This window comes from Microtus ochrogaster, chromosome 26 (genome assembly GCF_000317375.1).
Source record: "Microtus ochrogaster isolate Prairie Vole_2 chromosome 26, MicOch1.0, whole genome shotgun sequence".
Lineage (NCBI taxonomy): Eukaryota > Metazoa > Chordata > Mammalia > Rodentia > Cricetidae > Microtus > Microtus ochrogaster.
In genome coordinates this window covers 9,146,932-9,173,049 of record NC_022025.1, presented here as the reverse complement: position 1 = coordinate 9,173,049, position 26,118 = coordinate 9,146,932, and the positions used below count along the sequence as shown (strand labels likewise).

The window sequence follows — 26,118 nt, the reverse complement described above, 5'->3', positions numbered from 1 at the left end:
CTCTCTCTCTCTCTCTCTCTCTCTCTCTCTCTCTCTCTCTCTCTCTCTCTCTCTCTCTCTCTATCCTCTTCTCTCCCAGCTCAGTGACACCACAGGAAACACCCGCAGAAGAACATGGTAGAGCAGAAGAAGAATGAAGATATTTAAGACATGTGTGTTTTAAAGAACGACCGGAAATCCATTCCCTGGGGTGCTTTTATGAACTGAATTCACTAAGGAGGACTGAGTGAGGATGCCCTCTATGCTAGTCAGCGGCATTTTTAACATGTCCATTCCTACACACCACAGCCAGATCAGTGGGCCATCAGATGATAGGGCAGCAGGTACAGGAAGAAGTTGCTAGAAGAACCTGGGCTAAGGGGCTGCTGGGATGTGGGTAGCGAAACAGCTATATCTGCTGCTAGCCACTAGGGGGGGGGGGAGCACGGGGGACGACAAATCAACAGATGCTCTTCAGCACCAGCCAGGTTCAGTAGGAGTGTCGAGCCATGAGCTTCCCCTTGTCACACAATGTGTACGGTAGAGGCTGGTAGACTAGTCACTTGGATTTTTATAATAACATTGTTAGAAAATGCTTGTTTTTGTTTAGTTGGGAATGACATAATGGAATCAGACGGCCCGTGCTAAGGAAGGGAAAAATAAAACGGAGCCCACACAACTGTGCTGAGAGACAAGTAAGTGACTGCCTTCCACTCCGGGACCAATTCTTCACCGGTACCAGGAAATCACTGATTTATCTGTTCAAAGCTGTTTTCTCTTTCATGAATTGGGTAAAGAACTCCAACATCAAAGGAAGGCAATAACTTAATGTCACAATTTATCTAAAAAGGCTTTTCAAAATTTAAGGGAAAATATAGATTTATTATTATCCAGAATTTAAATTATTTTGATGCTTTATAAAAGTATAATGAAGGCCTTCTATTAAATTATTCAAGCTATATTTATTTAAGCAATATACAAATAAAATAAAAAGGTTGAAACACCAAATAAAGATTTCCTAACATTAAAAGGCAATTATTTTTGTTTAATATGAATTATGAAATGTAGTTTTTAAACCATAAAAGTGAGATTTTTAAAAAGAAGAATGAATACTGAGCTTAAGGACGTGTCAGAAGTATGTTTACCTAAGTTGAAGCAATTTCAATAATATGCAAAATATTGCAAGGATTATCGGGCTAATTAGAGTCGTCTACATTTTAAAATATCATTCCACACATGTTTAGAACAAAGGAACACATCAATGTATTCAGTTTGATCATATTTTCTTTTTTTACTACATAAGAAACTCAGTATGAAAAATATTTTACATTTATAAGATCAAACAATTTCAAAGTCAATACCCAGGTGTGAAGAGGGAAGAGAACACATTATCACCCAATTAACCTTCACAGACACTATTTCTTCCCACTAAACCAGGAGGCTGGGCTTCTTTCCCTTCTGTTGATGGTTTTGGCTACTTTCATGGTTACTTGTCAAATGAAAACATAACAGATCTGGAAACACTTGAGAAGATAAGGGAACTGACAGCAGATCAAAGGAAATGAGAGTTTAAACTTTAAATTTTTATTTTTTATTTTATTTTTATTTTTATTTTTTTTGGTTTTTCGAGACAGGGTTTCTCTGTGGCTTTGGAGCCTGTCCTGGAACTCGCTCTGTAGACCAGGCTGGTCTCTAACTCACAGAGATCCGCCTGCCTCTGCCTCCCGAGTGCTGGGATTAAAGGCATGCGCCACCATCGCCCGGCTTAAACTTTACATTTTTAATCTAAATTTGAATTATATCGCCATGACATAATGAAACGGTGATACAAGATAAACGTACAAGAGAGTAATCAAAATGTATAAATATTACCACTTATTGTTCCTGTGTTTTCAATGTCAAGTAATGGACAATAAAAGCGGGCAACTCTTTGATGTGTCTTAGAAATTGCTTAGGGAATCGCACAAAAGAGCTATCAGAATTTAGTAAATAAGACGGTTAGGAAAAACTCTAAGAGTTTTCTTTTTATAAAAGAAAACATCGTTCATGTAAATGATTTCAATATTTCAATACGCTGTCACTATAGGAAGGTCTGGAGGATGTGCTACAAACGTGCTACCTGTGATGAGCTCACCTGTTTTGCAGATTTTACATGTGCATGCTGTAACATGTTGTCTGTGAAACCCAGCATGTTTTGTTGTGTTACGAGGCTGATTTAATGAGTAGAAAGTGGAGATAATGGAGAGTTGAATGTAGCAGCTGTATAGGCATTTGGGGCGCTGTCCTTAGCCCATCAGTAACCATTCACCTTCTGCCTGTGTGTCTGACCTCACACCTCTGCAAACAGAACCAAATTCTTGTCCAATACAGTAACTTAACCCATCACTAGCTTTCACCCACCCAAAATCCAAGGATGCCATCACAAGGACTCTGAGACTCTGATCTACCCCTGCTGCCTGATGTTCCTGACAACATATTTTTAAAAATATTTTGGAGTATGATTTCTATTGTTCTGTAAGTATAAAAACCTCATGAAACTGTTTCCACATTGAAATATGGTATTTAGGGCAATCTAAATCTGTATTTCTTGGGCAAACAGCTCACACTCAGCTAAAGAACAAAGAGTCTTTTATTTCCTTTGAGGTGTGAACTATATATTTTGTTAACAATATACACTGTAGGATGACTAAATTAACCGAATTAGCATACACTTCCATAGTTTGTGGAAAAAGATGATCAACCTCAGCATTATACAAGGAGAAAAGATCTAGCAAAGTTAGCATTCATAATGAAGGCTTGCCAGAAAACTTTCAATTAAATTTGAGTTTTTGATAACGAAGTTGATAATTAAGTTGATAATTGAGTTGATAATGAAGACAATGAATTTCATTTATTATAGTTAGTTTATACTAAAGGAGTTGTTTATCTGAATCCAAATGTCAATGAGCATGTAGTATTTTATGCACTGAAGATTATAATTCTACTTTATGCAATATTATCATGTGCGTACACAGTTATTTGTGACAATTGTTAAGCTTTTATGGTGGAGGAGAGGATGTTTTATCACTTAACAATCCCCTTCAAATTGAGTGATCTCAAAAGAGCAACATGCCCATTACAAACGCAGCCAAGCCTTAGCAAATTTAACCATCCAGAAAGGTCAACATGCCCCATTTTTGCACAGCTGTAATAACTGTATAAACTTATTTTATGTCTCAGTGGGAGTTTTTTGGATAGAGAACTACCGGGCATCTTTCATTTAATTCTCTCTTTCAAACATGTTAAAGCAACTTTGAAATAGCCACATTGATATCTTAATAGCAGTATACCAATTGCTGATGACTTGAGAAAATTCAAATGGAGCTTGACTATCGTGTTCATCATCTCACTGGTAACTGTGGCGATTTCCTTGGTGTGGGAGGCCACGTGGTTTCCAGTGTATGTTCCGGTTTATGAGCCTGCTGGCTTCACATACTGGGAAACAGGAATACATTCCCAGGTTGAGCCATTCCTGAGGGCAGAAGAACGGGTGAGATGGTGGCAGAGCCTCCCAACTCAGGGCTCCGGCTCCTTGAAAATGTTCTTCCTTTTGAAGTTTTGTTGCTCCTGGTTGTTTTGATGAGATAACAAGAAACCAGGATTCCTCAGGGACTCATGAAGGCCTTCAGCATTATCCAAGATCAAATCTGGAATACTTATCATTTGTAAGCTAAAGGCAAATTAGATGTTTTTAAAGACAACAAAGAAGTCTGAGAGAACCGTGTGATACATTATACATGATTAATAAAATCAATATGACTTTGAATTCTGAACAGAATTTACAACATGGTGGTTTAATTTATATGGACACACACAGTTGCAGAAGATAATTTCTTCAACTGTATAATGGAAATTTGGTCATTAAACCATATATTCATAGAAACTTTATTGACATAACTCTTGGATATAAAGGGGAATAAAACTGATATATTTATAGAGCAGTATAAACAGCCATATAGTTGTTATATGATAAACATAAATTTGTGACATTATTTACACAAATTCTCCTGCCCTTGCCTCTTAAACTATAGCTGTTATGGGCTTCCCAGGACCACCCCTCGATATCTAGCCAGCTACTGGGTTATGACTGTATCTCGTGTATAGACATCAAGAAACTTGAATTTGAAAAGCTGTTTTGGACATGTTTTCCTACATTTCTCTCTCTGGTCACTAAGCCTGTTGTACAAGTTATTGCTCTATTGTTGTGCCAAAACACCACACCAAGGCAAACCATAGGGGGAGTTTATGATGGCCTCTGTTTCAGAAGATTAGAATTCTCAATGGCAGAGGAGAGTTAGCGGGAAGCAGGCAGCTGGACTAGCAGCCAAGAGCTCACATGGCAAACCACATCAGGAAGCAGAAAGAAATAATGCAAATGACAGTCTTTTAACAATCTCAAAGCCCAGCACACCTGGAGATGCCGGCATTCCAACAAGGCCACACCTTCTAATCCTTCCCACACCGTTCCACCAATAGAGGACCAAGTTTTCCCTTCGGGAAGGATTATGAGGTGTGGCCTTCTTGGAGAAGATATGTCACAAGAGGCTAGTTCTCAGGTTTCAAAAGCCATTCGTCATTCCCAGTGTGCACTCTGCCTCCTGCTTGTGGTTCGGGATGTCGGCTCTCAGATGTGCCTGCATCCATGCCTTCTCTCTTCCCTCATTACTCTAACCTTTGGAAATGTAATCTCAATTGAACACTTTGTCTTATGTGTAGGTCCAAAAAATGTGAGCCTATTTCCATATTTTCCATAGATGAGAGAGTTTTAGGTTGTTCAATTTTTAACAAGTATAGCTTACACAGCCTGACTCATGATCTTTTGACATTAAGATGCTCGCCAAGTAGATCCATTCCATCCTGACAGATGGTCAGGATGTGCAAGAATACTTTTGCTCCTTCTTTGGTAATCTGAGGTTACCTGGGAAATGGCTGCCTTCAGGGTACTTGGTATAGAGTGGCCTCACTCCCTAAACAGCAGAAAGCTAAAGCAATTAACTGATTTATCCTTTGTATCATGTCAAAGGAGTCTTGTTACCTTCTTCGCCCTTTTGTATTGGGTATAAAAGCATATGGAAAAATAAATACAAGTGATTTCAGTATTCACTGCCTTCTGTTTTATTATTTTTCAGGTGTCTTCATGTTCTTTACATATATTTCTAAATCCCCATGCCCTACCCTGGCAAGGGTGTTTTTGTTGAGGCTGGGCCTTGACAGTATTGTAAGTTGTCTTTGTCACGATGCTTTATCATAGCAATAGAATGGCCACTAATAAGCCTGTGAAGTATCATTGTTCTAAGATATATACTTCTGTTCTTGGAGAAAACTACAAAAGCACTCTTAAAAAGGGCAATTAAATATTTCAGCAATAATAATTTAATTAAAATGTCTTAGAAAAATAAAAAGATATTTGTTACGAGGTCTATAATTTTTAAGCATTAAATTTAGCCTTAAGCTTCTTGACAGAATGGAAGAAAATTATAACAGTGTGTGTGTGTGTGTGTGTGTGTGTGTGTGTGTGTGTGTGTGTGTGTGTTGAAAAGGATGTGTGAGATTTTCCTTGAGCAACATTATTTTCTGTGCGTGTGGTGAAAGCATGGATGAGATCTTTCTTGAGCAATATGTTTCTTCATATACTCAAAGCCTGACCCACATGGAAGAATACAATGAAATGAAAGGTGTTTTCTCAGCAACTACCAGGAGATTCTGAAAACAACACCTGCTTCTCTCCTCCATGCGTCATCATACAAAACCAGCCTTGTGTAAACATAAGGTGATGGGTATCAAACAAGTCATAGACAGTGTTTGGCTGGAACTTCCAGCTTATCCCCGTGAAAGGCCCATTTCTCTCACTCTAAATCCCACCCTTGTGCTGTGAGAAATGCTCTTGTACACTGTAAAGATTTGTCACTCATATTGGTTTAATAAAATGCTGACTGGTCAGTAGCCAGGCAGGAAGTATTGGCAGGGCAATCAGACTTTTAAGAATTCTGGGAAGAGGAAAGGCAGAGTCAGTCACCAGTCAGACACAGAGGAAGCAAGACAAGAATGCCTCACTGAGTAAGGTACTAAGCCATGTGGCTAAACCTAGATGAGAATTATGAGTTAATTTCAGTGATAAGAACTAGTTAATAATAAGGCTGAACTAATAGCCAACCAGTTTATGGTTCATATAAGCCTCTGTGTGTTTCTTTGAGACTAAACAGCTGTGGCTGAGGTAGGGCAGAAACTTTCTCCTATAAATGGTGTCAACAAGTGACAAAAATTTCCACATGAAGCCTGAAAATGCTTTAAAAAGAGAAATTCTAAACAAAGAACAGAGTCAAGCACAGCTGTTGGCAGCAGCATTGTTTCTGGTGAGTTCTGTCTGCTAGAAGTAAGCAGAGGTGCATGTCCTTTAAGAGAGGCTGTCTGACTCAGCCTTAGCAGCAAATGCAGTTCTTTTAAGAGGTCCTGCCACTGAACACTTAAATGGTGTTCATGAGCAGACATGGCATGCTTCAGGTGGGGCCATGGACCCAGACGCTCCACAGAGTCATGGAAAAAACAAAAAAACATGGTTCCTGCCAGTGCCTCCTCAAGAAGCTAGACTCTCAGGAAGCCAAGGAGTGGAGAGGATATAGCCAACAAAACCATGGCTTTAATCCTAGTCATGGCTTTAATCCTCGTCACGTCGTTTATCAAATTAAAGACTCATGTGGTTAGAAAAAGAGAGCTGTACGATATGAAAACTGTAAGAAGATGGCTCAGATAGTAAATAACAAAAGAAGCAACCTGAGCCCCCAGTCCACCTATCTTCAAAGTTCACATGATTTCTTGGACTAAATTAATTTTCATTTTAACTTACCAATATAATGGTAGAATTGTTGTATTTTAAAATTTGAGGTATAAATTTCTTGATAAATAAAGCATGCATCCTTAGGTTAAGTGTATTAACTCCTGAGTTCCCCATTTTTGAGATTCTGTGAGACAATGCTGCCTTCTTAGAGGCTATATGAGTTAACAACAGAGCATCTGCCTAATACTCACCGAGCCTTAGATCCACACACCTTATTTTTTGAGGGTCTCTCACTGAACCAGTTTGCAAGACTATAAGGCCAGTGACCTGCTGGGATTCGCCAGTTCTGCCAGCTCCTTTTTCCTGCTGCTGGGGTAACAGGAATTCACTTCACACAGGCTGTTCTGTGAGTGCTGGGGATATGACCTCAGGTCCTCACCCTTGTGCGGCTAAAAATTTACTCACAGAGTCATTGGCACTTTGGAGATTGTTAGGAAAAAATTATTAACTGGGTTTGGAACAACACAGGAATTTGTCTATTGTTACAGACTTGCTGCCAACATACAAGCTCAAAAGCATTAGTTGCATGCCAGACTGTAATAGCATAATATATGGTGACATGATTCTAAAATATATTTAAAATACAATGCTTTGGTCCACTCTGAACGACTTTATTCTCCGTGGTTTCGCTCTGACTCAAGAACCCTTGCAAATAAATTTGTGTGTAGGCAGTGCTATTCCTGTTTATTTCATTGCTTATTTTGTTGACTTTCTTCTACTCTTGGTGCCTATTTACTTGACTTCTTGGGCTTCCTAGCAGGGAGCCCTTTGTTGCCAAACTGTTTACTCACAAATAAAGCCCCAGGAGAGTATGACAGCATTAAAATGAAGTATCTGCTCTAGATCCCTCCTTTCCAAGGGACACAATGGTAACCCAATCTTTAAGCAACTCAGTAACCAATGCCTTCTAAAATTAAGTGTAATCTGCTTTCATGGTACATTTCCAGTTAGCATTCTTTCTTTTATAGAGGGATTCCCAATATGGACTAAATGTTTCTCTTTTTTTAAAGTTATTGTTTTTAAATTTTATAGACCAGTCCCTATTCCCTGCCCTTCTTTCACCCCTTCTCCCCATCTCACACCCCATCCACTCCTCCAGAGGGGGTGAGGTCTCCCTTAGGGACTCAACAAAGTCTGGCATAATGAGTTGAGGCAGGACCAGACCTTCAACCCCGCCCTCTCTGTTCCACATCAAGGCTGAGCAAGGTGCCCCATCACAGGCAATGGACTCCAAAAAGCCAGCTCATGCACCAGGGATAGATTCTGGTCCCACTGCTTGGGGCTCCACAAAAATATCAAGCCCCACTGATATAGGTGGGTCTTCTATCTATGTGTTACTTTCATTGGTCAAATAAAGAGACTGCTTTGGCCTTTGATAGGACAGCAGCTTAGACAGGTGGAGTAGACAGAACAGAATGCTGGGAAAAAGGGAAGTGAGCCAGATGCCATGATTCTTCGACACAAGACGGATGTAGGCTAGAATCTTTCCTGATAAGCCACCACCTTGTGGTGCTACACAGATTATTAGAAATGGGTTAATCAAGATGTGAGAGTTAGCCAATAAGAGGCTAGAACTAACAGGCTAGGCAGTGTTTAAATGAATACAGTTTGTGTGTTGTTATTTCGGGGCATAGGCTAGCCAGGGGGCCGAAAGCCGGACAGCAAGAACGCAGCCTGCTGTTCCTTCTAAACCCACAACTGTCGCACACATTCAGTGGGCCTATTTCAGTCCTATGCAGGTTCCCATGGCGTCAGTCAGAGTCTGTGAGCTCCCACTGGCTTGGGTCAGCTGTCTCTGTGGTTTTCCCCCATGATGCTCTTGACCCCCCCCCCTTGCTCATATGATTCCTTCTCCCTCTTTTCAACTGGACTTTAGGAGCTCAACTCAACTATCTTTATAGCAGCATTATTCGTAGTAGCCAGAACCTGGAAACAACCGAGACACTCCTCAACCGCAAAATGGATAAGGAAAATTTGACACATCTCCACAATGGAGTATTATTCAGTGGTTTAAAAAAAATCATGAATTTTGTAGGCAAATGAATGGAACCAGAAAAAAATTATCTTGAGTGAGGACCCAGCAATACCACTCTTGGGAATATACCCAAGAGATGCCCTATCATACAACAAAAGTATTGCTCAACTATGCTCATAGCAGCATTGTTTGTAATAGCCAGACCCTGGAAACAACCTAGATGCCCTTCAATGGAAGAATGGATGAAGAAAGTATGGAATATATACATATTATAGTACTACTCAGCAGTAAAAAAAAAGACTTCTTGAATTTTGCATGCAAATGGACAGAAATAGAAAACACTACCCTGAGTGAGGTAAGCCAGACCCAAAAAGAGGAACATGGGATGTACTCACTCATATTTGGTTTCTAGCCATAAATAAAGGACATTGAGCCTATACTTAGTGATCCTAGAGAAGCTAAATAAGAAGGTGAAACCAAAGAAAAACATATAGGCATCTTCCTGGATATTAACCTTCATCAGGCGATGAAAGGAGACAGAGACAGAGTCCCACATTGGAGCGCTGGACTACAACCCCAAGGTCCAAATCAGGAGCAGAAGGAGAGAGAGCACGAGCAAGGAACTCAGGACCGCGAGGGGTGCACCCACACACTGAGACAATGGGGATGTTATTTCGGGAACTCACCAAGGCCAGCTGGACTGGGTCTGAAAAAGCCTGGGATAAAACCGGACTCGCTGAACATAGTAGACAGTGAGGACTGCTGAGAACTCAAGAACAATGGCACTGGGTTTTGATCCTACTGCACGTACTGGCTTTGTGGGAGCCTAGGCTGTTTGGATGTTCACCTTACTAGACCTGGAAGGAGGTGGGAGGTCCTTGGATTCCCCACAGGGCAGGGAACCTGGTCTGCTCTTTGGGCTGATGAGAGAGGGGGGAGTTGATTGGGGAAGGGGGAGGGATATGGGAGGCAGTGGCGGGGAAGAGACAGAAATCTTTAAAAAATAAATAAATAAATATATAAAAATAAATTTTAAAAAATCATGAATTTTGTAGGCAAATGAATGGAACCAGAAAAAAATTATCTTGAGTGAGGTAACTCAGACCCAGAAAGACAAACATGGTGTGTACTCACTCCTAAGTGGACACTAGATATAAAGCAAAGGATAACCAACCTACAGTACACGACCCCAGAGAAGCAAGGTAAAAAGGACCCTGAGAGGGACATGTATGCAGGGCTCCAGGGAGGGAAAATAGTTAATATATCCTGGGGGTAAAAAGGAGGGAACATGAGGGATCGAGATGACTGAGTTGGGGGAGGGATGAGGATGGAGAGCAATAAAAATATATATCTTGATAGAGGGAGCAATTATAGGGATAGGGAGAAACCTGATGCTGGGGAGGCTCCAGGAAATCCACAAGGATGACCCCAGCTAAGACTCCTAGCAGTAGTGGAGAGGGTATCTGAACTGGCCTTACCCTGTAATCAGATTGATAACTACCCTAATTGTCATCATAGAACCTTCATCCAGTAACAGACGGAAGCAGATGCAGGGATTCAAGCACTAAGAGTATCTCTTAAAAAGCATGCAAACCTGAAGAACTACCATTTTTATACCACTGAGTAAACTTTTTAAAGGGGGTGATTAATATTCATACTCAAATAACAGTCTAGGAACCATAATATTAGGCTTATTCTTTTCTGTGAGATACGAGGGGGAGTGGGATTGAAACAAAAGCTCAATGCATTTTTTCTTCCATTAATAAAAATAAGTTGGGCTTTTCCTCAAAAGTCTGTTTAAATATAATATACCAAGGCCTTGGTGGCATGTGCCCATAATCTCAACATTGAGCAAATAAAACAGGATGACCTTGAATTACAGGCCAGTCTGGCTATCTCAAGGGTTAAAATTCAATCTGACTATGCTACAGAATTAGAGAGTATCTAATCAGCCAATGAATAAATGAATACATTATAAAGTACCATGGAAATTGCTAGAATTCTATATTTCTACACTCCTTAGTGAATAGCATTAGGTAACAAAGCACTTTTCATCGATACATACAATAGGCTTTTGATGCTTGTGAAATCAAAATATTGTGATGAATTCAAGTTGGGCAATATTAGCCTTGAATTTTTGTCATGGCAGAAGAATTTCAAAGCAAGGGGAAGATGGGAGTCCTTGGCGTGCTCAGCCTTGGGGCTGGGTTAAAGAGGACAACCGCTGCTCTTCGTCCTCCGTACACAGAGCTTTCCAAAGCGAGCAAGAATGATTTTAAATCTAGACCTTGGCTTTTATCGTAGGACTTTGTTCTCTGACTCAGACGATTCATTCTCATCAATGAAATAGCCTTGACATTCTGAGTACCAAGAAAAGAACCACAAGCCAGAAGCCCACTAAGCCTCCAAGCCAGGAAATCTGGTGATGCAAATTTATAAACATTTTTTTGTGTGCCATCAGATATAGAAACAAAACTGTGACTGACATTCTTTCTATTGTGGATTCAAATAATCTGTCTTCTTCCCCAGCCACTCACTGCCACAGCAAACAAAAGAACTCAGAGATGGAGGCAGTGTGGATATTATCAAGGCTATTGCATTAGTGAAATTACATTATGAATTCCAGGCAAAACTCTAAAGAAACTTCTGGAAAGCCTCGGGATCAACATCTCTGATAAGAAAGAGAAATATTGATAGTTTTTGTCAGGATATTTCATTTCCTTTTTGGCTAAGGAAATAGGTTCATGTCATCTCAAATACACAATTTGGCTGTTTCCACTCGCCCCAAAGATTATGAAAATAATGTAGCAGTAAAACCGTCAAACAACATTTTGATTTATTGCAACTTAAGATTCTGTAATCTATTGTCTCCAGGGAGTAGTAACTAATATTCTTTATTTCAAGAACATTATTCCTTCAGATCGAGAACCAAATCCCTTCAGAACATAAACCGCAAAATTTCAAACCCAAGTGTGGCAACATAAGATTTATTAGACTTTACTGGTTGTGAGCTATTAGGAAATGGAACTCCAATCTCATGAAAATAGTAAAATTGTTGGATTCTTCCAGGACATTTCACGTGTTCAGAGGGGCTGCACTGACTCTCTATATCTAACTGCACGTGGCCTCTTGGAGAACATGGGTAGTTTGGAAGAGCTGGTACCTTGGTGAGTAAGTATTTGCAGTGTAAGCATGAGGGTGTAAGACAGGATCTCCATCACACACATAAAATTTGGGCACAGCAACAAAGGCCTACAATCCCAAAGTTAATTGGGGAAAGGACAAAGAGATAGGTGGGTCCCCAGAGTTCTCTGGTTGGCTAGCCAGCCCAGACAATCATTGAGCTCGCGGTCCAGTGAAAGACCCTGTCTCTCTGAAGTAAAGTGGAGAGAAACTGAGGAAGACATGACATCAACCTGACACCCATGTTTTCACATGTGCGTATGCACACCCCTACACATGTACACATAGGCAAACACACAGAGACACATAAAAAGTTTATTAAAATGGTTTCTGATTATTTACTGCTTTTCTTGCTTTGTCAGTTGGTGTTTCATGTGTTATTATCTTAGAAAACTTTGAAAACATCCCAGAAACTTCATCAAAGAAGAAAACACAAAACTTTTTAAAAGCTAAAACATAATGTCCAGCCCATCTCAATCATATAAGAACTGAGGAGAGACTTACAGGCATGTTCAGCCTGTGGCCTTAATGGTGCACATGTCTTAGGGTAGCTGTGAATGTGGTCTGACACAAATTGCATATTTTTTTATGCAATGTCACGCCATACTGTTATAAAACTGGACACTCTTGGTAGAACTTTAATCAATCGTCCTGATCAATATGTGTCATGAGAAAAATCCACAGGAACTATTAATGTGAAGAATGAAATTAATGTAATAATAAGGTCAACAATAAAGGCACTATCATAAAAGCAATTTTTAAAGCATTTGGTCTTTCAAAATTATATAGATTTCCAGAAAAACAAAGTGATACTTGTGTTAAAGATTGAAAGATGGGTGACTGGTAAAATATGGTGGTCAAAGAGTTGGCATATGGAGGTTTCAGGGCTAAATTATCTTGGATTGTTGTGGAATGGTATTTTTGTATACTGTAACAATGTCACTTTGATGGGTTTAATAAAAAGCTGAATGACCAATAGCGAGGCAGGATTTACAGACAAAGAGGATGCTGGGAAGAAAGGCGAAGTCACAGGAAGCATGATATGTAGGAGATGAGGTAACAAGCCATGAGCCACATGGAGCCATGAAAATTAATACAAATATGTTAGTTTCAGTTATGAGATAATTAAAAACAAACCTAAGCTATCAGTTGATCTTTCATAACTAATAATGTCCCCGTGTCATTATCAGGTGGCTTATGGTCCCAGTGGATCACCGACACTGGTACTCGATAGTGATCCATTGTTCACTCTCATGTCTGACCTAACAACTTTTGAACATTCAGAAAAACCTTAGAATTTACTAATTTAGAATATCACTGGCTTCCACCAACTCCAAAGCTCAGAATATGTCAGAGAGCCTGGGCAACCCACAAAGAAATTTTCTCTGCTCTCCTGTAACCTGCTTACCTGCTTTTCTATGGACATGTTTGCAGAGACTGCCTTCACTTAATGGCTCCTGTATTCTGTAACTAATGAAATCTACTTTTATATGTTTCCAGGCAGAACATGCTATTCATGACAAGCAAATCCATCTTCCCAGGCCATGGTTACTAATATATGACCTAAAAACCAACTATCTCTTAATTCTTTCTAGGTAAAACTGGAGGAGCCATCAACTAAATTAAGATCCTGAAGGAAACAACGTGGTGATATGGTTACAGAAAACAAGGAAAATTTTAGAAACACAGAAATAACATAGTAACCTAGTAAGATCTGAATGGGATCACATAAAGAATGGGAAAAATGCAGATATTCAGGTTTATCAAAAACAAATAAGCTGTCTTCACAATTTCTGTGTTCTATTCACTAAGTAGTACTAGGAACCTATATTTTTTTGTGTGTATCCCATAAGACATATATGAGAGAAGTATTATGCAGAGACATTATCCAGCTACAAACATTTAGCAAGATTTCAAGTTCCTTTTTCAAGTTAATTATATCACTTAAACTTACTTATTTTTAATTTTATTTGGTTGCTTGTTTTAGAATTTATCTTTATCCCTGGCTAGTCCCAGACTCATAGCACACCGGAGGAGCTCCTGAATTTCTCATCCTCCTGTCTTTACCCTGTGAGCTCCGGGATTGAAGGAAGGATTGTTCCACAAAGCCCAAGTACACCTCAACTTTAGGTTGGGTTCTGTTTTGTTTGAGAGCATTTCCTTTATCTAACCCTGACTGTCCACACAATACAGACCAGGTTGGTCTATATTGAATTGAGTTTGCAATGGCTTCACTTCTGAGCCCCAGTGCTTCTCCCCATTCAGATGACTCTTTCATTGCATCTATATTAACTGAGAAAGTTAGGAAAGAAATATCAGTTGATACTTAAAGACTGTAGGGGAAAGAAGTAATAGAAGGAACAGACCATGTGCAGTGTCTAGGGCAAGAAGACATGATACTGGACATAGCCAGCACACATGTGGCGAAAGAGCCTAAAGCCCAGTAGAGCTCAGCAGGGTTGCATGTGAAGTCAGCAGTGCTGTTTGGGGAGAAAGCATGGGCTCTCAAGAAGAGAGATGAAGTACTGTCTCCTAAGCCCTGACTATGCTGTGAAGAGAGATGTTGCAGGAAGATTGACAGGGAAGTGGATAGTAAAGACAGTAAAGCTGAAAGTGTGCTTCCTGACACGAAGAAAAGGCGTCTAAAGGAAGAGAAGTTTTAAGTTTCTACAAAGACCAAGTAGGAAATTAAAGAGAAAATGCTGATTCGGTTTCGGGAAGTGAGCTACAAAGGAGACATATGAAGTTTGGTTATATAGGCTGTCCTATATGTAGAGATAAGGCAGGAAAGAGGGGAGGCCTCATACCTCATTGAAGTCTGCTGCCAGAGACAGGAAGAGAGGGAAAGCCATGAAGCGGAATGGTCTGCAATAGGTTTTTGTCTAGTTTTGTTGGTTACTTTGTTTTCTAATGTTAAAAGATTCTCAGTTTTTATGTTGAAAGCAATGGAAAACAAATAAGGTGATGGGATGGAGAGAGAGAGCTCAGCAGTTAAGAGCACTGACTGCTCTTCCAGAGGACCCAGGTTCAATTCCCAGCATCCATGTGGCAGCTAAAACTGTCTGAACTTCATGATCTGACATCTTCACACAGACATACATGCAGGCAAAACACTAATGTTCACTAGATAGATAGATAGATAGATAGATAGATAGATAGATAGATAGATAGATAGATAGATAGAATTAAAAAATAAATTGCAAGCTGCATGCGATGTTGCACATCTTTAATCCTAGCATGCTGGAGACAGAGGCAAATGGATCTCTGTGAGTTCAAGGCCAGATGGATTGGTCTACATAGTGAGCTCCAGGAGAGACAGAACTATGTAAAGAGACCCTGTCTCGAAGAACAAAAAAAAAAAAAAAGAGAGAGAGATTAAAAACATCTACAGTACTTACTTGAGAAACAGGAAAGCATCCATTCATCAGACTATATAAGATGGTCTATATAAACTATACAAAGTTCATGAACGAACTTTAAAATGGTCCATTTCTGCCGTGGACAGTAACTCACCACCCTAGAGTTCTGTCATCATTACCATATGTCATCAACTCCAGTATTAGGTGCACACTTTCAAGAAAGTGTAGGTGAGTACTCTATTGACTATTGCACAGTTATTTTTCAACTTCTTAAATTAAGCATGACATCTCTAAAATGTCTCTGCTCAGAAATATCTTTTGGGGTTAATTTCTGGCTGCTCTACTAAGCAGCGATTAGATTATTTCTATCAGCTCTTCAGTGTTCTGGACAGTCTGCTTCCACCGAAAACAATCCACTAAGTCCTCAGCCATGAGCCATCACTCTCTTGGGCAGAACTCGATGTCCAAGAGTCCAAATGGAACCACACCCCAGAGTCTGCACCAACCTGAACACCATGCTTGGCTCCTTTCCTTCAAAGCTCCAAATTTCTGGTACCTTAAACCCTCCAGGGAGAAAAGGTTTCAGGCCATGTTTTTAACTCCTGGACCAGCCTCTGTTCCCTGAGCAGTCTTAGCGAGGCCATTAACATATCTCTAATTCCATTAAATTGAATCCATTCCAGCATCTAATGTTATTTATTCTCAATACAAGATTATCTCTGGGAATAGAGTTAGTGTTCCAGAACTCAGACCGTAAAGAGCTCCAGGAAAAAGAAGCGTGTGCTCGCTGATATTCTGGATCATTATGGAGATGATGCCCCTGTATTGCCATCATCCAAGTCTCCCAAAGTACTAAGTACATGTACATAACCTAATTTATGGAAGCTACAGATAATAAAGCAAGAAGGCCCTCAATGGCTAGCTAAACATGACAGTGCAGGGTAGGAGCTGACAAACTATCGACAATCACTTATTAAAATTCACATGATCGTTTCCTAAGGGAATGAAGTATATCCCCAGGATCCCAAAGGACAAGGGAAGGATGAGAATGTAGTGATTAATAAAGATGACTTGCCAAACCTTGTCTTCTCATGGAAAGAAGGTTTAAATTGATAACAAAGGAGTCATCTTCTTTAGGCTCTTTGTGACACAGACATAAGTATAGGCCTGCAAGCCCTGTCCACTGAGTAGTTAGGGTTGGGAACAGTGCTATTCAGTTCATGTCTGCATAGTGTCCACACTGTCTCCACCTTAAAGAAACGTCAACGAGCCAAGCGGCAACATCAGGAGTGAGAGCTGGCAGGTACTCAACAGAAGGGTGAATTCTCAGCGAGGAACAGTGCCAACCTGCTCGAGAGCATCCTGGAGTTAGGAGAAATATTCTTTATGGGAGACAAACGGTGGTCGTAGAAGCAGAGGGGCAATGACTGAACATCTCACAAGGACACAGTTGTATTGACGAGCAGAGGTGAGATCTTAAGGGAATAGATATTTCAAGAGAATAATGTTTTTTCAAGACTGCAGGGCAAGTTAGTGTCAGGCCCAACATTTTAAGTAGATTTGCATAATGCTAAGCCCCAGCTGTGAGTAAGTCTATGCCAGCATATGAAGGTGCAGTTCAAACAAACTTTCATCATCTCTTCGGTAATAGGGACAGTGAGGTTCACAAGTAAAAACAGGGGTCCTAAACAAGCTATTATTTTTCATAAAAATACATGCAGGCTATGTCATGCATCACACTAGACTATCTTCGTATTACATTAGCCAACCATCTCATCCCAGGAAGTTTGAACCATAGTGATAAAACAAAATGGAGAAAGAGTATGTATTGAAACATATGCAGGCATTAGAAAACATAAAGAAACAGCAAATCTAATCTTGGTCAAGAAAAGCCATAAGGAAATGGCAGAGATGAGCAAAGGTCCAAGAGTGAATGAGTTCATATCCTTTCAAAGAGCATTAATGATTGCTCAGATGCTCATGTCAATGGTCGTAGCCATTAGGCTGACACTAACGTAGCAAATTTGGAAAGTCTTCTGTAGGCCAGATCACAAAGTGCACCCTAATTATAAGTATTGATGGATTTTTGTTCATGAGTCTGTGTATGTGCATGTGTGTGTGTGTCTGTGTGTGTGCATGTGTGTGTGTGTCTGTGTGTGTGCATGTGTGTGTGTGCATGCCTGCGTGTTTGCATGCGCACTAACACTGTTACTCGTGTGGCCATGCCTGTGATGTCCAAAGCTACAATCGAGAGTATTACTTAATTACTCTATGTCCTTATTCATTGAGGCAAGGCATCTCAGGCAAATTCAGTCCCTGCTTGTAGTCTAGCTCCCCTTTACCCTGAGGACTCTTTGCTTCAGCCTTCTGAAGTCTGGGAAGACAAAGAGCTGCTGTACCTGCCTGGCATTTCCCGAGTGTGTAAATCTGCATGCAGGTCGTCATGTTTGCATGGCAAAGAGTGTACCATTGAGTCATATCTCTAACCTCTTGTTGAAGGCTTTGAAACAAGAAAGTGAAACGGAGATTTCTAAGGACATTTTTCTGACTATGAATCGTATGTAATTTGTAGTGACTTATAATGTTCATACAAGTTCCTCATCTTTTTCTCTCTAGTCCTAAATTAATATAGTAAATCCTCAATTTAATAGGAACAAGTAGTCTATATAAAATAAGAAAATGTTTTACACTGCAGAACTTAAACAACTGTCATAATGATTCTTTTTTGACAGTTACAATTTGGCACTAGCTGGTTGAAGTAACTGACTCCTTAAACGTCAATAAGGGTGATTCTGGGCACTCCCTGTGGCTGGAATTTTTAGACACTGGCAGCAATTTCAGAAATTTCAGTAACTGACTACACTCCCTGAATCTCAGTCTGTGAACAACACTGAGGCAGCAGAATGACTGTGAGTAACAGCCAGACCAATCTGGTCTCGTCCCCCAGTGAGGAACAGCTCTCTGACTTCTCCCTGCCTTGTGGAGACAACAGCCAGGGAAGGGAAGCATTGTGCACAGCCTCTAGGATGTCAGCATTTTTATTATTTTCGCACTCGCTGTGATGGTGTCTTACTGAGGGCCACGGGCTAGTCAACATGCAATGTTCTCACAGGCTTTAATTGAAATAAAAAAATGTGAGGTCACAGCAGACACCCAAAAATGTTATTAAGAGTGAAACCAACATTTGTTAGGCCAAATAACAAGTAGTTAAGCCTACTGTTTTCTCTTTTCAATATCAAAATCAGGATTTGAGCTATTACCCAGATTAAGCAGCAATGTAAAAATCCACAGTTGTTACAAACTAGTTTGGTGTGCTCCATATTCGTCATGAGCTCATATATGTGGATGAAAGCATCAAAAGTTAGTTCAATTCTTCTTAACTGAAGAGTTTCCTTTCCCAATATTAGGGAAAATTAATTTTGCACTGTGACTCTTTTAAATATATTTTTATAATGAGGAAAAATTCTTCAGGAGCATCAAAATAATGGAAATTTTAATAATTTTTGTATCCATCAGTAATGCTACAAAAATTAACATACACAAGTCAACCAACCAGAGGCAGAAACTAAGAAAGACAAAATTCAATCACAGGTTGAAATGAATTTGATGATCCATCAATTTTGTTTATTCACTTATGAAGATAGCAAGCCATCCTCCAATTTTCACTCACAAAAATGAGTCCTTTCCTGCCCAGTGTGTACACCAAATTGTCACACAGAATGCTGTTTGTCTTTATGCATTAAAATCAAAATAAGCACAGTCTGTTTTCTCATCGCACAAAACATTTGTGCTTTGGTTAACAAAGAGGATGCTCCTCCATGAAATGAATAGGGATAGATGAAATAATACAGAATCCCCGTGCCTACGAATTTTACTCAGACAAATACAAAATTTTGAATGCCATTATGTTAAAAGAACATCCCAATATATGGCATGGCAAAATGATTTTGACAATTACAGAACAAAAGTTACCCTGAAGAACGAAATCAGCCTGACCGACTCAGTCACATTCAACTTCCACCACAATGTTCTTCCTCTCCTAATTTATTTTCCCCGTGCAGCAGGAGCTAAAGGGCTCCTGCAAATGTTATATTTACTGACCAATTTGTGGGCATCTCCACTCAGCCTACCCAGCAACCAGCCGGCACTAAAACGGCACACGTAAAGATCCCAGTTATTAAAATACAAATTAGGCACCCCTTCTGTTTATACATGTGTAAGTACAATTAATATCGCAGGCTTAGTTGGAAACAAAATTGCTTTAGCTAACCAGCCATTTCAAAGACAATCAAATGAGATTTTGGATGCAATTGAAGAAGATTGGTTTGGTGGAAATAATAGAAACTCTATCATGCGGAACAATTAGTTTACCAAGCTCTAGTCCCCCTCCGCCCACCTGCCCTTAATCAAATCATCTGTCCGTCTTAAGTGACTGACATGGCATGCTTCCGTTAGCACCCATACTTCACGGAGACCTGAACAGCAGCTGGTAGATGTGACTTACTTACAAATATTGGTTTGAACTTGTCAATGCATGGCCACATCAATTTTAATCTATTTAGCGTGTAAGTCCTTTGTCCCCTCCCATGTTATTAGCGCCACGTGTCACCCGCGGAGCTTCTGGCCCGTTGTTCCCTTGCTTGTATGCTCCTGTGGGAACGAAGTGGAGCCGAGAGAGAGTGTGAATTACACGAGCCCCTTCTTGCTGCCAGCAGTTAGGGCTTCGCCTTTTGTTCTCACTGTTTATGTGAGTTTTCTATTTTACGCCGCGGGGAACGCTAATCACCCTTTGCCTGAGCGATATTAATGAAACATGCCAACGTATACTTGAGGGAAGAAGCAGAATATTATATTTCTTTTTGAAATGTTAATGCAGCTTTTAGGAAACTCTTCCTGCCTTCGAAACTACCTGAGTGCTAAATTATTAAAGAGCTATCGCACTGGTGGAAAGAGCCAAATACCTGAACTGAGGAAAGGATTCCAAGGTGTAGAGGGAGGGCCTTTCAGAATGAGGTGTTTAATTTCAAATTAAACATTTTCCAATGCTTGCTTAAAAAATGGCAACTGCTTTGGGTGCTTTATCAAAACAGAGGTCTAATGTTGGTTATGTTTAATTATCAATCACTGATTTCTTATTCTGGATCTCGAGGATTAATTTAGCTTGATGTATCTATGAATTAATAGATTATAGCACTGTCTACTTTGTCAGAAAAAGATGGAAGAAAGGTGTTCTATTTTACTACTTCCTGATCATTTGAATCTAAAGATTTAGTAAGTCTAATCCGGTTCTATTCTGCAGGCATGAAACTTCTCACAGTTTCAGCCATTCTAGCACGCCATGGCCTCCCAAGGAGGAGAGTGGCCAGGGACACTTGGTAACATGGAAGCCATGGAGGACACCAACTCTCAAGCACACAAAGGCCAACAGATGGGTGCTACGTGAGCAGCGGGCACGACGTGTGTGCAGGAAAAACAGTGGACAAAGCTCTGAGCTGCTTTCCTTCAAGAGTCTCTTTTAAGGGTAATACGGTATGTTAACAGGTCCTGAGCACAGTGTAGTTTAATGGGAACTTAAGAACAGAGTTGGCTCCGGCACAGTGAATACTATTCGATAGGAACATTTAATACTAAGGTAAATGACTCACTTCTATCCATATAAACATTAGTAATGGCTTTTGCATCATTGCGGACACATTTGTTATCCTGAATGAAATTTCTACCAGTGCTGCCTCATAGACATGGGTATTAATGGCACATAATAGAAGCACTATTTTACATATAAAGAAAAACTTGACATGACCCAAATAGGAACATGATATGAAATTGTCAGCAACTCATCGTTGAACCAGTGATGGAAATGAGCAAAATAAGCAAAATGCTAGAGTGCCTTCCAGCTGATGACACTATCGATGCACTAATATGCAAACCCTAACACTCCGAGCTCACCTGCCACTTTTGTAAAAAGGGAAAAGAAGGGTTTGCTAAAATGATAACTTAGTATAAATGAGCCCAGTATTGAACAATTTACAAGCTATCTGGGGAAAAGATCTGCTGTCTAGAAAGACACAACTACTCCTTAAGTACATTGACATTGGTAAAGAAGGACTTAGTTTAAGTCTATGTCAACTTGCTATTTTTTAACAATGGCGAAAAATACCAAATGATTTATTGAAACAGTGATTTTTTTTTCCAAAGAGGAAAAGTGATTTCTATATTACAGAGAGACACTGTGAGATGCTGATAATCCTTGGTGTTCTGTTAATTACTGAAGATTCAAACTCAACCAACAGCAACTGCACTATAATAATACCACACCAATTGGGCCTAGTTTACGTTCATAATATGTCATATGCCACCTTTAAATGGGGGGCCAGGAAGAAGACTTGTCATCCACATAAATCACCAAAGCTAGGTTTTTTTTTTTTTTTGTCGGGAGGAGGGGTTGCCTGTCTCTAAGCTATATTCAAGAAAACACAATTTTAAGGTCATTCCCCTCATCTAAAAGGTAGTAACTGCCTTCCAACCCCCTCATTCCAAAAGCTCATGTTCCTCAGTGCTATAGGTGCTTATGATTTTTACTCGTTCGACAATTTCTTTTCATATATTACAGGCAGGCGACAAACTGACCTTTAGTAGCCTAACCATGACAAAGAGCTGTGGGTAAATCCAATATATAATAAGATAGAACTACTCAGTCAATATGATCAATTCACTGAGAAAATCAAATTAAGATGACAGTCAAAGAGAATCACTACTGAATAGATTGTCTGAGACCAATTAGTAGACAAAGAAGAAGGATCACAAGTATCAAGCAAGGAAGTTCATAAAAAAATTCATTATGTTATTTAGACTAGTTTCCCCTCTGTATGTATGTATGTTTGTATATATGTATGTATGCAAGCAAAATAACAAACACAAAACAGTCATGCTACTTCCCACACCTATTGCTGTACAAGTTTTTGAACTTTGAATCTGACATATTTTAGAATAAGATCTCAGAGAATATCATTAGCTGGCCTTCACACTTCTGTCCATTTTGAAACAGCATCTGTGGGTTCAGGGAAGAGTTAGTTGTCTGGAGTTTATCAGTCATCAAAGACGGAAAACATCTCCATTATAAATAAAGGCATCAACTATGTTACAGAAGAACTTCAACTGACATTTCGGGATTGGCCACTTCCGTTGGCTACCACAGTGAATGGGTAGTAAGTTCTTCATTACAAGAAAGGCATCTGCAATGTTGTGCAATTAACCCAGCATCCCAGAGAACAAAAACAAGCTTATCAAATAATAAGGAAAACATGAAATCTAATGCCAGCTGGCGTGTCCAAAAGTAGTTCACAATAAATTGGGAAAGGGTCCAGCAACACTCAAACCAATCAAACGGTGAGCATGCTTTGCTTATTTCTTCAGTTATTTCACCCAGAAAGACAATTCAAAATGCATGTATTTCTTTTTTTAAAAAAAAAAACAGTTCAATGCAACTTTATTTTCAAAACAATGGTGAAGATTACTCAGAGTATGATTCAATGCTGCTTTAATATATTTTCAAATGCCTTGAAGAATGTGAGAACCTTTTTTGTATTTTTTTTCTTTCTTTTCTCATACATAAACACGACCATGAATATTCTCACTAATTTAACTGGTCCACGTCATTCAAAAAAGAATAGACTTTGGGAGTTTGGGATCAAATTCCTATAACACTGTAAAATTCCATTGCTGACTATATTTAAATGTGACTAAAACTATGGAAACAAAAGTACTGATCAACAAAAAATAAATGATCAACTTAAATGAATTGATTATATTAAAAAAAATGTTCTTACTGCAAAATCCTCCCTCCACTGGTGGGCAGCTTGGACCTTCTCAGCTTCCATAGCCAGGCGCTGAAAAAGAAATTGTAAATCTTAGACACACGTGACCATGACCACAGAAACAGGGAATTACAACATAATACATTATCCATGAGCTTTGATGGTGTAATTAATTATGGGCATAAAAAGCAACAAAGAGTACTTACTTATGATCCATAAGTCCTAAATCAGTTAGCAATCTAACCTACTGAAGCTGATGCCACAGCAACGAACTGTCTACTCTTCTTAAATACCACTGAATTGACCTATCTCTCTTGTCTCCATCAGGGGTGGGTTCCATCAAGGACTTAGATTGCAATTTTTTGTAAAAAGAAAAAAATAGTTTTAATGAAATAAAGGCAGTATAGTGATTGTAGTATAATCCTGTTCTTACAACACTACCAAATATTTCATTCAGTAGGAAGAGAATGATGTTGAGACATGGATGACTGTATAGTAACCAAATAGGCAAGCTGATAAGAACACGTTTGGAATTTCCTATTTGCTAGGAGAATGCATAGATGTTTCAAACATTCTCTGAAAGACTGTGAACTTGGAATGCACACATACGGAAATACCTTCATTTAGCGGCCCTGAAGAATGATAAACTATGGGGGGGAGGGGTGGTGTAAGGCTGCTTTATTCCCCTTGGGTACTTTTAAGTTGAAATATCGGGGCAGAAATAGCACAAAGTTAACAGCAAACACAATAAATACAAATGTATTAAATTCACTTCTTAAGAGACAAACAGCAGGTTAGAATTTAGGCGAACACAAGCCATTCATTGATCTTGTCAGTCTCCAAGAAAGATTCTGCATGAACTAATGGAAGGATTTCTTGGGCCGTTTTTGACATTAACATGTTAGTATCTGTCCTTTAAATTAAATACTATAGTCTGTCTATTTTCTAAGCTATTACATAGGTATTACTAATAAATGTATAATAATATAATAAATATAGGATCAACTCAGCTCCTTTGATCTTTGATATCCTCATATGCATCTAGAATGTAGATGCCTGCACGCACATACGCACACATACACTAAACACACACACACACACAAACACACACACTAGATATAGATTTTAATAAAGTAAAGGACATTTGTTGTGAGAGCCTAAAAATTTTTAGAAGCCTAAAGATAGCAAGGCAAATGTATAAAAATGACACGTATTTTCAAGAGTTGAATACAAAAGTTGCTAGATTTTAGTTTCTCTGCCTGAAATGTAATATTAGGAACTCATGAAAAACATACTGTTCTTACGTCTTTATTCATAAAGAAATAAATGAAACTTTAATCAAATTTCATAAAAGTTCCAAGTCCTGACTTTGGAGATAGTCTAGGTTAGAGCTAGCATACCCGCAAACTGCTTTTCCCTGTGACGAAAGACCTGAAGGTCATTACTTAAAGAAATCGACGTGCCTTCTAGACACTGCGAGCCTCTAATTAACTTCCATTCCACTCAAGTGACATTTTAAAGCCAATAATCTACCACTGAATGCCATAGGGAAATTGCACTAAGAGTAATAAAATCCCTATCTAATAAAGTGAATACGTTATTGTCAGCCAGTCTCCATCTATACAGATATATATATACACATATATATATATGTATATATATATGTATATATATATATATATATATATATATATATATGCCCTATATCAACAGCTTGTTTCCAGAGAAAGCAAACGCAATTATGGAATGGGTAGTATAGGCTATCGTGTGGCTGCTTAGGTAGGAACAGGCTTGAAGAGAGCTGGGGAGGAACCCCTCCTTCATAATAAGCAGCTTGTGAAAACAGGAACTCCAATTACAGGCCAGGAGAAAAAGAACAGAATCTTATCTCTGGCTTTGAGTGGAGACATGGCATTCAGAACTAGCTAGAAGGTCCCAGGCTTGCCCAACCTTTTAATATTGTGATGCCGTGTGATAATCTACAATATTTATGTGCAAGAACCACCCAATTCAGCTCCAGAAAAGAAAAATAACTTGTAAAATAAAGTTTCCTAATATTTGAAGTAACTTGATGATTTTGCAGAAGGATGGATAAACCTGTTGGTTACTTTATAATTGCTATCTACCCAAAGGCTTTCTAGTAAAGAGCCAGGACCCACCATTATCACTTCCCACTACAGTCTATCCAAAGGGCCTGATAATCACTGGGACAGGAAATAGTATAAAAGAGAACTCTGAAAGAGAAACTCCTGCTGAGGCAGGAGGATTGCTGCAAGAGCGCCATGATGGACTATATAGGGAGATCCTGTCTCAAAAGAAAAAAAATCCAGAGACAGTGTAAAGCCTGCCTAAGGTGTAGGCTGACATAGTGGACTCTCTTAGCCACCTCAGCCCCTGAGAGTGTGCCACTATAGTAATGATACATCGACCTACTACTCTATGCCCTGAGGACTGCGTGGGTTGTTTTTGTTTTGATGGAGATCACAAGGACTGGAGTGGAGGGGAAGCAAGCAGACATGAAGCCCATGTTGAACACTAAAACGCATCTGGCCCGTATGAGCAACTGAAGGAGGAAAGCGCCACTGGTCATCAGTCTGCTTGACTTCAAGGTCTCATCATTAGCTCTGCCTCCTTAACTTCTCCTAAAGTGAGCTGAATTCCCCCAAACCCAGAGCCGATTGACTGATAAACATCTTTGTGACATAGATTCAAACACTGTCCAGACAGTGGGGATGCAGAACAGACTTCATCCAAACGGGGTTGTTTATAATGGGAAGTCCAGGCCACTTGCTAGAGCAGCAGCGCCATCTTTCTAAGCGTCAGCTTGCTCTCTTCAGCCAGGATGCTCCTTCAGCAAGGATGCTCCTTCAGCAAGGATGCTCCTTCAGCAAGGATGCTCCTTCAGCAAGGATGCTCCTTCAGCAAGGATGCTCC

General features: G+C 39.5%; 1 protein-coding gene across 2 annotated transcripts in view; it reads right to left on the bottom strand.

The window, feature by feature from the left end:
* Cacna2d1 (calcium voltage-gated channel auxiliary subunit alpha2delta 1) overlaps positions 1 to 26,118 on the bottom strand; it is a 441,225-nt gene that overhangs the window by 198,358 nt on the left and 216,749 nt on the right. For both annotated transcript variants that reach the window (XM_005358331.3, XM_005358334.3), the window contains exon 4: positions 23,197 to 23,256. In XM_005358331.3, the coding sequence (XP_005358388.1) occupies positions 23,197 to 23,256 (60 nt within the window). The remainder of the gene's footprint in view (positions 1 to 23,196; positions 23,257 to 26,118) is intronic.